Below are 14660 nucleotides of genomic sequence, written 5' to 3'. Positions count from 1 at the left end.
CTACATTATTCTCAGAAAAATCAACAAACAAAAGTCGTAGTTCAGAAACTTTAGATTATAAATTGATCGATTCAAGGGGCATATGGAATATAATATGCTTGACATGAAAACATAAGCCTGGTACTTCAAAACACATTTTCTAGAGTTAGAGGGAAGACATTCCAAAGATAATCTGCCTTAGGAAAGAATCAAGAAGTTCCTTAGTCTCCAACAGAACCTGAAGATCTACAGCCACAAACAGGATATGAATGATATTATAAAAGAATCTAGAGGAATAAATGAAAAACTTGGTAATAAATAAGAGAAGAGAAAATAATCAAAAGTGTTTTCATACACAAGCCTACCCACTCCACCACCAGGAGTGCAAATCAGAAGGAAGAACAGAGAAGGTTAAGAAAGAGGAAGAGACCAGATATGCCTTAATGCTGGGGAGGAATCTTTAAAAAACAAACAAACAAAAAAGGTTCTGATTATTATGGTTGCCTCTCAGTATTAATATCTCGATCCTACTTTTTCTCAAAATATAAGAGAGAATACTTTCAATGACCAAAAAAAAAAAAAAAAAAAAAAAAACCAAAAAACTTCCCACATATATAAAAACGTTTCATTTAGTTTAAAAATTCCTACTTAAAGGAACATTGAACCTATTATCTTTTCTCTGCCCCTGAAGGAAACTAAAAGGAGAATTTCAAGGGCTACTACAGTTCTATGGTAAAGCTCCAGCTTAGAATATGCAAGGTTCCGGGTTAAATCCCCAGTAGCACCAAAAAAAAAAAAAAAAAAAAAAAAGAATTTTAGGTTGATAAGAAAAAGATAATGCCTTTCTTCCTACCACTTACCCTTTTCTTCCTTTGAGATGTCACTGGAGATTTTCTTTTGTCTTGATCCTATATTACAGAAATCAGCAACCTAACTCTTTCCTTCCCCAACCACTGATTTTATATCTAAAGAGCAGACAAGTAAGCATCCCTGTGCTCTATCATCACAGGAATACTAATTATTATATCCCGTTTACATAACAAGAAACCTTAAATAATTAAATAACTATTCATGCTTCTGCCATAGCAAAATATTGACTGTCAAACATGAAAATGCAAAATCTAATGGAAGTAAAAACTATTAAATCAACTTCTAAAACCACATGAAAAGTTAAAACATTTTAGTGTTGACTAATTCCTATTACCTGAACTTTGTAAGCATTAACACAAATTCAACTTTATATAAAATGGGTATAAATAGACATTAGGGTATCAAATTAGAGACTGGTAGTACATCTTGCTTTCATCAAATCTTCACCATGACTATAATCAGAAACATAAAATGATTCTAAAACCTATGTGAAAAATACATGTATTTATAGATATTTATAACAGGTTCCATAGAGATATGTAAATGGCTGTTTTTATGAAATTATGGGTATACAAATGTGACACCATGAAGTAAACAGTCTTTAAAATTTGCTATGGTCTAGTATGGGGATTCTTTGGAAAACTTGACCCAGCTATCCCACTCCTCAGTTTATACCCAAAGGACTTAAAACAGCATACTACAGGGACACAGCCATATCAATGTTTATACAGCAGCACAATTCATAATAGCTAAATTGTGGAACCAACCCAGATGCCCTTCAGTAGATGAAGGAAGAGGGAAACTTTAAAATATATACACAATGGAACATTACTCAGCATTAAGAGAGAATAAAACATGGCATTTGCAGGTAAATGGATGGAACTAGAGAATATAATGCAAAGTGAAGTAAGCCAATACCCCAAAACCAAAGGCAGAATGATTTCTTTGATATGAGGATGCTGACTCATAATAGCAATGGGGGGGGGGAGCATGGGAAGAATGGAGGAACTCAGAATAGGGCAAAGGGTAGGGAGGGGAAGGGAGGGAACAAGGGAGTAGGAATGATGGTGAATTTTGAGTTACACATCATTACCCTAAGTACATGTAATGTAGTTATTTGTGTATAATCAGTGACTTGAGAAATTGTGCTCTATGTGTAAAATGAAATAAATTGCATTCTGCCATTGTGTGTGATAAATTAGAATAAATAAGTTTTAAAAAATTTGCTATGGACACTTCTTGGGTAGGCAATGACACATTACGCACAGTATGTATTATGCAAGTGTACATATTCATTTAAAATTTTTAAAACTTTTTCCACAATATCACAACACAAAAGTAAACTGCTAGGCTGCTGTTAGATAGTAAATCCTAGCATTCTGGATCATGTATTACATACATGGAATTCATACCTGTCTCAGACACAGATATCTGAAAATGAGTTTTCTTTTTTTTTTTTTTTTTTTTTGTGTGTGTGTGGGGGTGGTGGTGGTGGTACAGGGTTGAACCCAGGAGTGCTTACCTCTGAGCAACATCCCCAGCCCTTTTTACTTATTTTCAGACAGGGTCTCGCTAAGTTGCAAAGCTTGGCATCAAACTTGGGATACTCCTGCCTATCCTCCCAAGGGCTGGAATTACAGGTATGTACCACCATGCCTGGCTGAGTTGATTTTTATTCATATACCTGAAGCTCACCATGCACTCCCACTTTATGATCATAAAGGAATAAAGATTTAAATTTGCTACCAATTCTTAATACTTCTTAATACACATTTTATTCCTATTATTACATACACATTTGATTCCTATTATTTCCTGTCTCCTTATTAAAACCAAGCCAACTATTCAATTTTGGAGGGACAGGAGCATCAAATGCAAAATATCTCAATATAGAAGAACTTAAGTTTTCTAAATGTTTTATATGGTACCAGTTTCTTCCAACAAGAAATATAAAACTACATTTAAAACTCTGTGGTGGGGTATGCCTGTAATCCCAGCAGCTCGGGAGGCTGAAGCAGGAGAATTGCAAGTTCAAAGCCAGCCTCAGCAACTTAGCAAGGCCCTAAGCAATAAGGTCCTGTCTCAAAAACAAAACAAAACAGGCTGTGGATGAACTTGGTGATTAAATGTCCCTGGGTTCAATCCCTGATAAAAATCAATCAATCAATCAATCTCCATTAGGTAAGCAAAGAAAAGGGCTAGGATGTCAACAAAATGATAACAGAGGTTCTTTTTACATGTCAGACCTTTTACTTTCTTCTCAGTGCTCTATAAAATTGTTTATAAGAATTAATTTTAGGGCTGGGGATGTGGCTCAAGCAGTAGCGCGCTCATCTGGCATGTGTGCGGCCGGGGTTCTATCCTCAGGACCACATACAAACAACGATGTTGTGTCCGGCAATAACTAAAAAATAAATATTAAAAAAAATTCTCTCTCTCTCCCTCTCCTCCTCTATCACTCTCTCTTTAAAAAAAAAAAGAATTAATTTTACTAAAACAATATGCTTTTTAAAAAACAGTTCATATAATTTCTGGACTATAAATCAAAATTAAGTTTTCTGCATCTCTCATCTACTCTTTGATTTGCTTACTGTCATTGGTTATTAGGTTCATTCATTCAAGGATAAACTTTTACAACTGAGGAAAATCACCAAAATTCTCAATGGAGACATAAGAAAAGAATGATGAGAAACAAAACCCCCAAAGCCCAAGAGTAGGAAAGGATTACAGAGAGGATATAACCATAGTATTAAGCCTACACTCTGATATTTTGATAGATGGTGTGCACTCTGTCTTAACACAGAAAAATGTGATGGCACAAAACATCAACTATTTGTGTTCAGAAAGTTCCAATACAAAGTTTTTCCATGCATCTCTCATTTGACCTAAATCCACTGAATGTTATAACAAAGAGTAAAAATTAAGTTAGTGAATAGTTCCCTTTTAAGAACTAGGAGGTGGCTGTAACATAGACTCTTCTCCTGGCTTAACACCTTCATCTACTGTGTTCCAGGTTCCATCACCCACACCTTCCTATTCATCCTGCCTGGCTGCCTTCATTTCTTAATACACTTCTTGATGATCATCTCTAAAATTGTCTTAAACACAGCTGCATAACCTAAAATGGAACAAAACTGCTATAGTACATATTCTGGACACTATTTTTATTAGTGCCATCTAAGAACAAAGAACAAATCAGCTTAAGCAGTAAGTTCTTTAAACCATTAAGTGAATTCTGACATTTAAAAAAAAATAGCATTTACTGAATGCCTTTCAGACATTTTAAGACTATATAGCTGTCCTAATGACAAAATTCACTTTATTATTTCCTAATATTAAAGCACTCCTAGAATAAGCTCTACTTGGTCATAATGGATGTCATTTTAATACATAATTATAAGACTTCCTAAAATTAAGTTCAGAATTTTCACTTATCTTTCCATGTGAACCTATTCTTCTATATGGTGATAACCTAATTTGGGTATTGAGGGTTATGCTGATTTCATGGAAGGAGCTGGGTAGCTGAAATTCACACAAAATTCTTAAAACTAAATTGCCATATGTTGATTTAATCATATACTTTCACCTTACACTAACCAGAGTTAGTTATGACCTTCTTTTCAACTTAGATGAGGGGTCTTAATATTTATCTCTATAGTAGCTGACCACAGGTATAAACTACCTTTATTCCTTTGCATTTTGTGGTCACTTCAGATTTTGCTACCCAATGTATATGTCATTCCTCCAGTGTCATGTCCCTATCAAGTACTGATAAAATGTGGTACAGAATACTCAAAGGATTAAACCCTTGTGGCATGCCACCAGCAACTCTCTACAATCACATTAACTCATGAGCCAGCATCAATGCATATCTTTTAAAATATGCATTTATGCATTCATTCAAGGAATAAATCCAACTTAAACAGTATTTGCAACTCATCTTTCCAGCATATTCTAAATGATATCATGAGAAAGTAATATGTAGAAATACCATATGTAAGCATTCATTTTTTCTGATTCTACACCTCAGTAAACACTTCAAAATTATATTTTCACTTTTTGTCATTCAAATTATAGAAATGCCAAACAAAATCCCTCAAGGGAGCAATAAGTGATCAGCATGGCAGAAGAAATCCAGACCAATTACTTTCATCTTTTTCTATTCCACTAAAAAAAAACATTCTAAAAATACAAGTCCTTAGATATATAAATCATATCTGAAAATTTAAGTATTTTACAAGGAAGAACAAAAGTTTAGTTCTTAAAAGTAACTTTAAAAAGTAGTCAGAATGTAAGTTTTTAAAAAGTTACAAAAAAGAATGCTGTTAAAGTGTATTGAGTGTAATTCCATTTATAAAAAAATATGTCTAAAACAGGTAAATTAGGAGATAAAAATGGTTACCTAATTCTGGAGTGTGTATAGGAATAACCTCCAAAGGAATATGATGTTTTTTGAGTGTTGGAAATATTCTGCAACTGACTTGTGATGATGGTTATAGAACTGTATGAATTTAATAAAAAGGAATGAATTGTGCTATTCTATACTTAGGATGAGTGGACTTTATGGCATGTAAAAAAAAAAAACTAAGAAAAAAATAAACAGACTGAGAAGCCAGCAATGATGAGATTAGCACTTCCAAGTTTGAAAACAATGTGTGATGGAATGGTGAAGATCCATTACACCTTCCAAAATCTCTGAGAAGCATCTATCATTAAACACTCAGACCAAATTGGAATGGTTTCTGCCAGATGAGTCACAGAAAGTGTATGAAAAATGCATTATTTGCCCTCATTTTACCCTGGAGTGGGAGAAAAGGTAAGGGAATCAATTCTCATTGAGTAACTATTATGTGCCTGACAACAAAAGCTAAGTTCTTTCATTATCTCATTGTAACCTGATATCAATCCCATAAAGTAGGCATTATTTCATCCCATTTTACAGAACAGAAAAAGGTGGCTCAACTTAAGGATTTCAACCAAAACCATAGAGCAAAGAAGCAAGTGCCAGAATTGATATTTGTTTTTAGAAGATTTCCAATTCCACACTCTATTACACCAGGCTTCCTCACAATGGCCTGAGACATGAAAAAATGGTTCCTCACAAAAAAGATTTAAGAAATGACTTTCTCAATAGAACCCCTAAAGCTCAGGAAGTAATGTCATGAGTTAACAAGTGGAATGGCATCAAGTTAAAAAACTTATGCACAGTTAAAGAAATAATTAGGAATGTGAAGACAGAACCAACAGAAAGGCAGATAATCTTGCTATTCTTCTGACAGAGCATTATTATCTAGAATATATAAAAAACTCAAAAAAATTTATACACACACACACAAAAAATCAAACAACCCAATTAATAAATAGGCAAATGAACTAAACAGACACTTCTCAAAAAAAAAAAAAAAGAAGAAGAAAGAAACACAAATGGCCAACAAATATAGGAGGAAATGTTCAACATCATTAGCAATTGGGAAAATGCAAATCAAAACTACAGTAGAGATTTCATTTCACACCAGTCAGAATGACAGGTCATCAAGAATACAAATGAATAATCAATAATGAATACCGGAGAGGATGTGGACAAAAGGGAACACTTATCTATGGAGTACCAATATGGAGGTTCCTCAAAAGGCAAAAAATGGAACCATCACAGGATCCAGCTACACCACTCCTCAGCCCTTATCCTAGAGAATTAAAGTCATCATACTATGGTAATACATGCTTACCCATGTTTATAGCTGCACAAGTCACAACAGCCAAACTATGGTATCAATCTAGGTGCCCATTAACGAATGGCCAGATTTAAAAAAAAAAAATGTGGTATATACACATAATGGAGTTTTATTTCTTATTTCATAAAGAAAAACGAAATAAGTTTTTGTAGAAAAATGGATGGAACCCACAACCATTATGTTAAGTGAAAAAAGCCAAAGTGGGAAGGGCATGGGTTGTACGTTTTATCATATGTGGAAGGTCAAGAGGAAAAAGAAAAAGATGAGCATGGGGTGGGGGGCAGTGAACTTATGGAAATCAAAGAGAGATAAGTAGAAGAAAGGGGAAAAAAGGGACCACTGGGTAGGAGGGAGAGAAAGGTGGAGGAAGTGCTGGGGAGTGATACTGTATAAATTATATTGTTATACCAAGTGTGCATGTACGAATATGTAACAATAAAAGCCACCATTACATATAACTATAATGCACCAATTAAAAAAAATGAGAGAAAAAAATTTGTAGTAAAAAAAAATTCAATAAAATAACAAAGGGTATCATATATGAAATAAATACCTCAGTCTCACTTCTCAGATATGTGAATATTTTCTTCAACAAAATTTGCTTTCCTATAAACAATATGTTTTCTTGAAAATAATTCAACCAAACAAAAGCAAATTAAAATTGCCTTCTATGGTTATGCAACTTCCCAAAGAGATATTTACAAATCTATCCTAAGAACAATTAGTGGCAAGGGTAATGAACAATAGTGAACTATAAATTAACAAACCCTTTGGTTGGGCTGCTTTGTGTTTCTGACATAAAGATGCATTTCCTTTTGGCAGGAGGTTCTTCATCTTCATCAGAAGAGCTTTCTATTGTTAGGTCAATAACATCCACTTTCTTCTTGCTTGCCTCACTGGCTACAGTCACTGAACAAGGCTTACTGAGTACACTTGAAGCTGGATGCAGAAAAAGAGAAGGAAAACAAAAACATCAATGGTATAACACAAACTCTATCCGTCACAGTCTTAACTATATAGTAAAGGATGATAACACACAGCCAGGGAAGCTACATACTCTATCCAACTGACGGAGTTCAGTTCCCTAACTCCGGATATCTGTGAAATAACTGCTAACGTGGAGAGGCAACATGAGCATTACTCTTTGACAGAGGTCAAAGAGGTAACTGGACTCTTGCTACTGCTCATGTGGTATTCCCAGGTAAGCAGTCATAGTACAGAGAGACTCAGAGGTTAGGAAACTGTTCAAAGGATAAGAGTATATGTTTCACCAGTTGCATATTCACAGATTCGTGGTCCAGTTAAGTCAGAATCGGGTATTTCCATTCAAGCAATCACGTTCATACTAAACAATTTATAGACTCATCATGAGCCAAAAACTTGATAAAAATTGTCAACTTGATAAACAGAAAAAAATCCCAAACTTGTACGAGTGATTTAGACATTTAAAATTTTCTTATGAATCCTCTATTAATCATCAAGGTTGTTTTGGTCCATTAGGATAGTCTAATACATTATATATCAACTCATTTTAATATAAAAGTATTATTCTTAAACTCTGTTTAGTAAAAAATGAATGTTAGTTTATAAAGGAAAAAGCAGCAGTAACTATCAATTAAATCACTCCCATTCTTCTCAAAGATAAGGGAAACCTTGGCCATTGCAATCTTCCAACTGCAGGGAAATAACTAATATTAGTAAAACTTCTTTAGTTTTTCTTCTCTTTTCACTCTGATGCAATCCCTGAATTCCACCTGAGGTTTTACCTACAGAAACTCTCAAAAGAATTCTAAAAAACTGTATGTCATTTTCTAAGTTTTCATTTTATAGCTAACATTTTATAATTTATTAAAATTATTAGTGACTTTATTTATTTTGCATATGAAAACTACACAATGAAAAGATGGTATTAAACCTTCTGCATATTTCATAAGAAATTACATGTGATAGATGATCAAAAGATAAAACTTAGGGCTGGGTTGTAGCTCAGTAGTAGAACGCTTGCCTGGTATGTATGAGGCACTGGGTTCAATTCTCAGCACTGCATATAAATAAATTAACAAAATAAAGGTATTGTGTCCATCTACAACTAAAATAAATAAATAAATAAATAATAAAAGATAAAACTTAGTGAACTGAAATCCAAAAATAGGTCTAGCAGTCAAGGTTCATTAAAAAGATAATGTTGTACAAATCTCCTGGCTTTGCTCTCTGATGGCATTGTGCACATACTTTCTATTTTTGTACATGGCTGGCTGGAAACTTTCATGGCTTCTTTCTTCGGTCTCATTGGACACCAAGAACCATCTTCTTGGAATTTTATTTCATCCACATCAGAACAGTCATTGAGAATTTCCATAAAAAGCCTGAAAACCAATTAAGAAGTACATACATGTCAATGGCTCTGTTCAAATATTAAGTAAATAGTGTACAAAAGAAGCTCTGCCTATTAAAGATTTTGGATTTATAGTTAAAAATCTTATCAGTAAAACTCACAAACTTCTATCAGATTTATTTAAATTCACTCAACAAGAAAAAGTAATGTTTTCTGACTTTTTATTTTTTTTAATATTTCAATACTTAACACTTCATAGCAACTATATGCCCTCTTCCTCCAAGGACTGATTATTTACTTATTTTTTAAGTATTTGTTTATTAATTCATTTATTTTTATGTTACTGGGGATTCAACCTAGAACCTCATCCTTGCTAGGCAAGTGTTCTACCACTGAGCTAATCATGAGCCAAGTTTTAGGTGTGTAATAGGCAATGAGTATTGCCTAATGATCTAAAATATCAATGATCTAAAATATCAGTGACTAAAACAGAAATAGACATCTCGAGTCTCCTAGCTATAAGTGGCCTTAAAGAACAACCTCAAATATAGATTATAAAACAAACATGAGTAGACAAAGGCTATTATACAATAAAATAATTTATAAGCTTTAATATCAAGAAAAAAGGAAAACAGGTGAGAAGAGGAAGAAAGGCAATAAAGTCTTAATAAATTTCAAATAATTCAAAGCATACATTATTTTCTGTGACTAAAATGGAAATAAAATTGAAGTCAGAATTAGAAAAATATCTGGAAAATTCTCAATATTTATAAACTAAATGCTCTGTAAGATATGAAAAATAAAAATAAAAACTGTAAAGTATTATGAACAGAATGAAAATACAATAAAATTTGTGAATTATAGCTACAACAGTAATAAACAGAAAAGAGCACTTATACCCCCCTTTTTAGAAATGGTCCAAAAACTTTATTTGATAAACAGAAAATTATAGTTAAGCAAAAATAAATATTTCAAAAGGGAAATAAAAAACAGAGATGAAATAAATAAAATAGAAAAAACAATGAAACCAAAGGCTGATTTTCTGAACAGATCAGTAAAACTACAAACTTCTATCAGATTTATTTAAATTCACTCAACAAGAAATAGTAACCTCAGAAGCTCTGCCTATTATAGATTTTAGATTTGTAGTTAAAAATCTTATCACAAAGAAGATTCTAGACACAAAAGTAAGAAGCACAACTATCTTGTAGAAAATCCAATGTAGGGGCTGGGCTTGTGGCTCAGTGGTAGAGTGCTCGTCTAGCATGCACGAGGCACAGGGTTCCATCCTCAGCACCACATAAATGCAAAATAAAGATATTGTATATCCACCTAAAACTTAAGAATAAATATAAAAGAAAGAAAGAAAGAAAGAAAGAAAGAAAGAAAGAAAGAAAGAAAGAAAGAAAGAAAGAAAGAAAGAAAGAGAAAATCCAATGTAAACTTCAATAAAGTTTTTGGAACTACTGAGTTCAAGATATGAAAGCAATATAAAGAAATCAATTATGTTTCTAATATTAGGAATAAATAGAATTAAAAAAAAAACAGAAGCCTGTGTCAACAATATAAAATATTTAGGGATAAATTTGATAAAAGATGTAGAAGATAGACTGAAAACTACATTACTGAAAAATAGATCTATCACGTTCATGTATCAGAAGCCTCAATATTGTTGATCAGGACAATACAAATCAAAATTCCAGTTTTCTGGGAAAAAAAAAAGTTGGAAAATTCATACTACCTAATTTCTAGAGAGTGTAGTACTAATACAAATATAGAAAAATAAATCAACAGAACAGAGTCCAAGATAGATTCACACACATATGATCAACTGATTTTTGGGGAAGACAAAAAAAAAAAAAAAAAAAAAAACCTATGACGGGAGAACAATCATATGGCTATATACCAGAAAGTAGTAATAATAAACCTCGATCGATCTTTTTTTAAATTCATGTAGATAGATCTAAATATAAAAGTTTAAAAATTCTTGAGAAAGCATTAGACAAAATTTTTGGGGCCTTCAGTTAGAGGGAAATGTGATATCAAAAGTATAATCCATAAAAGAAAAACTTGTTAAATTGGCCTTCCTAGAAGTTAAGAACTTCTGCTATTTGATAGATACTGAAAAAACAGGTTAAAAAGATGAAAAAATGGTAGAAAATAGTTGCGAACTCATCAAAACTTAGTAATATGAAAACAAACAATTAAAAAATAGGCAAAATTAAAAAACAGTCACTTCAAGGAAAGTGTCAGATGGAGAATTAATACACAAATAGATCTCAACACAACTAGCAATAGAAAATAAAAATTAAATTCACAATGGGATAGTGGTATATATGGCTATAGGCTACAGCAAAAATCAAAGATTAGTCATACCAATGTTGGTGAGAATGTGAATCAACTACAATTCTCACATAGTGCTAATCAGAATATAAAATATGACAACCATTTTAGAAAAAACAGTTCAGCAGTTTCTTAGACATATGCCTAGAATGCAACCAGGTATTTCATTCCTAAGCATTTATCCAAGATAAATGAAAATATTCATCTACACAAAGACTGGGAATGAATATTCACAGATGCTGTATTTGCCATAACTCAAAACCAGAAACAACTCCAAAACATGTGAAAAGTTAAACTATGATATCCCTATACTACAAGTGAAATGCAATTCAGTGAACTATGTACTAAAGGTGAACTGTTGTCAGGCGTGGTAGTGCATGCTTGTAATCCCAAAGGCTCGGGAGGCTGGGGTAAGAGGACTGAGTTCAAGGCCAGTCTTAGCAACTTAGTGAGGCCCTAAGCAAAAGAGCAAAACCTTTCCTGTAAATAAGATATAAAAAGGGACTGGGGATGTGGATCAGTGGTTAAGTGTCTCTGGGTTCAATTCCTGGTACCCACTCTCCCCAAATATCAACTGTTGGTACACACAGAAAAGTGGATGAATTTCAAATAAGTATGCTGAGTAAAAGAAGCTGAACAAAGGAAACCACTGTACAGAAACAGAAAGTACATAATGTCTGCCAGAGGACTGAATAAAAGGGAAAGATCACAAAGATATATAGTGTGATGGATATATTCATTATCTTAATTGGAGTGAAGAGTTTACATACATATAGGTCAAAATTTAGCAAACTGTATATGTTATATATATGTAGTTCTTATACCTCAATACAGCTGATATAAATGGGGGAGAAAAGAATGCCTCCTTCATGAGCCATTTATTTGCCTTAATCATACTGAACTATAAGAATGGAGTGATGATGCTGATAGTAACTACCACAAAAGTACAAGGAAGAGCTAACTGCTGTTCAATAAATGCCGAAACTATTAACAATGAGTGGCAGGATGGTAGGATACTTAATCCTAATAGCATCACCTACTCTCTACCATAAACTGCACTCTACCATAAGTTTCTTCCCGGCTGGGCACGGTGGCACAAGCCTGTAATCCTAGTGGCTGAGGAGGCTGAAGCAAGAGTATTGCAAGTTCAAAGCCAGCCTCAGCAATGGCAAGGCACTAAGCAATTCAGTGAGACCCTGTTTTTAAATAAAAATACAATAACAGTACCGGGGATGTGACTCACTAGTTGAGTGTCCCTGAGTTCAATCCCTAGTACCCAAAAAAAAAAAAAAAAAAATATCTTCCCCATTCCAATATTCCTGACGCAGTACAGTTCTTTGTCTCCATAGCATTTAATATGCAACATCTACAGATAATAGGTATTTGGTAAATATGCTTAATTCTTGAAGGAATACACAACAAAATGAAGAACTGCATGACTGAAAAACAATCATAAATGTATCTGATGAAAAACAAGTGAATGATTATTTAAAATCTCTAGGACTTCTTAAATGCATGAAGGACAGAAATTCAAAAGGAGGGGCTGGGGATGTGGCTCAAGCGGTAGCGCGCTCGCCTAGCATGCGTGCGGCCCGGGTTCGATCCTCGGCAGCACCACATACCAACAAAGATGTTGTGTCCGCCGAGAACTAAGAAAAAATAAATAAATGTTAAAATTCTCTCTCTCTCTGTCCCCCTCTCTCACTCTCTCTTTAAAAAAAAAAAAAAAAAAAAAGAAATTCAAAAGGAACATCCTTGATGAAACAAAAATGTGAAACTTCTAAATGAAAAATAATTATAATAAGTACAATTAAAAGGTAAACAGACTAGGAAAACACATTTGGCACATATAAACAATGAAATACTCTTCCTATATAATGACCACTTACAAATCAGTAAGAAAAAAGATGAACAGTCCTAGAAAAGAAAGGAAACCCTAGCAGGTTATTCACAAAAGATATTATAATGATCAACATATGGAATAAAAATAGGTAGCTAATAATTCTAATAATACAAGATGTAGAAATCAAAACATGAGACATAATTTTCAATCAGGAAATTGGGAGGCATTTTAAAAATAAGATTTAATATGTAAGACTGATAAGAGGGACTAAGAAGTAGGCGATATATCTGCTGGCAAGAGACTAAAATGATTTTACTACTAGTGTAAACAGCTTACTATGAGAGGCATCATAATAATGCTGTCTTAAAGCCATTCACTTTTTGAATCAAGTTTTCTGTTTCAGAAATCTTAAGAACTCCATAAACATACAGAAAATGTCACCTTCCAAAATGATTATATCACAAGGCAATTTAAAACAGAAAAGTAGAAACAAATAATATCCTAAAATATTAAAGTGCGAAAAGACAGGAACATGAGAAACTCAGATGGTTCAAAACAAATCTATAAATAGTAATAATTCTTTCTGTGTATACCCATTCATGCAACACACCAAAAATGTATATACATACATATATATATATGAACGGAATGTGAAGAAACAATTGCGGCAGAAGGTTAACAACTGATGCATCTGGGTCAAATCTGATACTGAGGTTGCACTACTGTTTCCACTTCTTTACTATTATCTTAAATTCTTTCAAAATAAGCTGAAATTATCACAAAAATATCCAGCAAAAAGGAAGTTTAGAGGGAAGGGTGAAAATCACTTTCTCTCACAAGTGCCCCATTATTCTCGAAAGTAAAACATTCTGAAAAGTTTTCACTATATACTGAGTGAAAATCATGTAAGTAAAGTAGGATTTAACTATTTCAATATAAATTACAAAGTCAACACCACAGGATGAGATTACTGGTTATTTTAATAACTTCATTAACTGTATTTTCTAAATCTTACAGTGGTACATAGATGATGTATTAATTTTTTAAAAAGGTCATTCAAAAAAAAAAGAATACCTCACTTATTCAAATTATTTCCTAGAATTTTCCATATTCTGACATGCAATATAAGAAATAATGTTTAGAATTTGGGCTCCAGAATCAGAATAACCTGAGTGTGAATTCCAGTATGAATCTACCACCTCTGTGACTATCTATCCTGCCACTCTATGGTTTATTTCAAAGACCCTAATTGCTATTATAAGAGATTTTAGGTAAACAAAATGATTTCACTGAAGCAGATTTCCCTCTTACCTACAGGCTTTTATAAAAAGATCTTGGGAGGCAAAAACAAAAGGAAACTGTATACCTACTTTCCCCAATACAAATTATATTACAGGTTTGGCATCCCTGATCAAAACTCTGAAACTATTCTGAGGACTAAAAGGACAATCAAAAACTTTCAGTTTTTGGAGCATTTTCTATTTGGGATATTTAGATTAGGGGTGCTCAACTGGAAAAATCTATCCAAGTATTCCAAAATCTGAAATACTCTAAACTG

At 33.1% G+C, this 14660-nt stretch overlaps 1 protein-coding gene across 11 annotated transcripts in view; it reads right to left on the bottom strand.

Annotated features, from left to right (window-relative positions):
• Pias2 (protein inhibitor of activated STAT 2) overlaps positions 1-14660 on the bottom strand; it is a 99633-nt gene that overhangs the window by 20590 nt on the left and 64383 nt on the right. For all 11 annotated transcript variants that reach the window (XR_013429579.1, XR_013429578.1, XR_013429577.1 and 8 more), the window contains 2 exons: positions 8814-8947; positions 7349-7520 (listed from right to left, as the gene is read on the bottom strand). Coding sequence is in view for 8 of the 11 variants with exons in the window: in XM_078030084.1 (XP_077886210.1) it covers positions 7349-7520; positions 8814-8947 (306 nt within the window). In the remaining 3 variants the exon portion in view is untranslated. The remainder of the gene's footprint in view (positions 1-7348; positions 7521-8813; positions 8948-14660) is intronic.

This window comes from Ictidomys tridecemlineatus, chromosome 13 (genome assembly GCF_052094955.1).
Source record: "Ictidomys tridecemlineatus isolate mIctTri1 chromosome 13, mIctTri1.hap1, whole genome shotgun sequence".
NCBI classification, from domain to species: Eukaryota; Metazoa; Chordata; class Mammalia; order Rodentia; family Sciuridae; genus Ictidomys; species Ictidomys tridecemlineatus.
The sequence above is the reverse complement of the archived record's forward strand: the minus strand, read 5'-3'. Positions and strand labels throughout refer to the sequence as shown.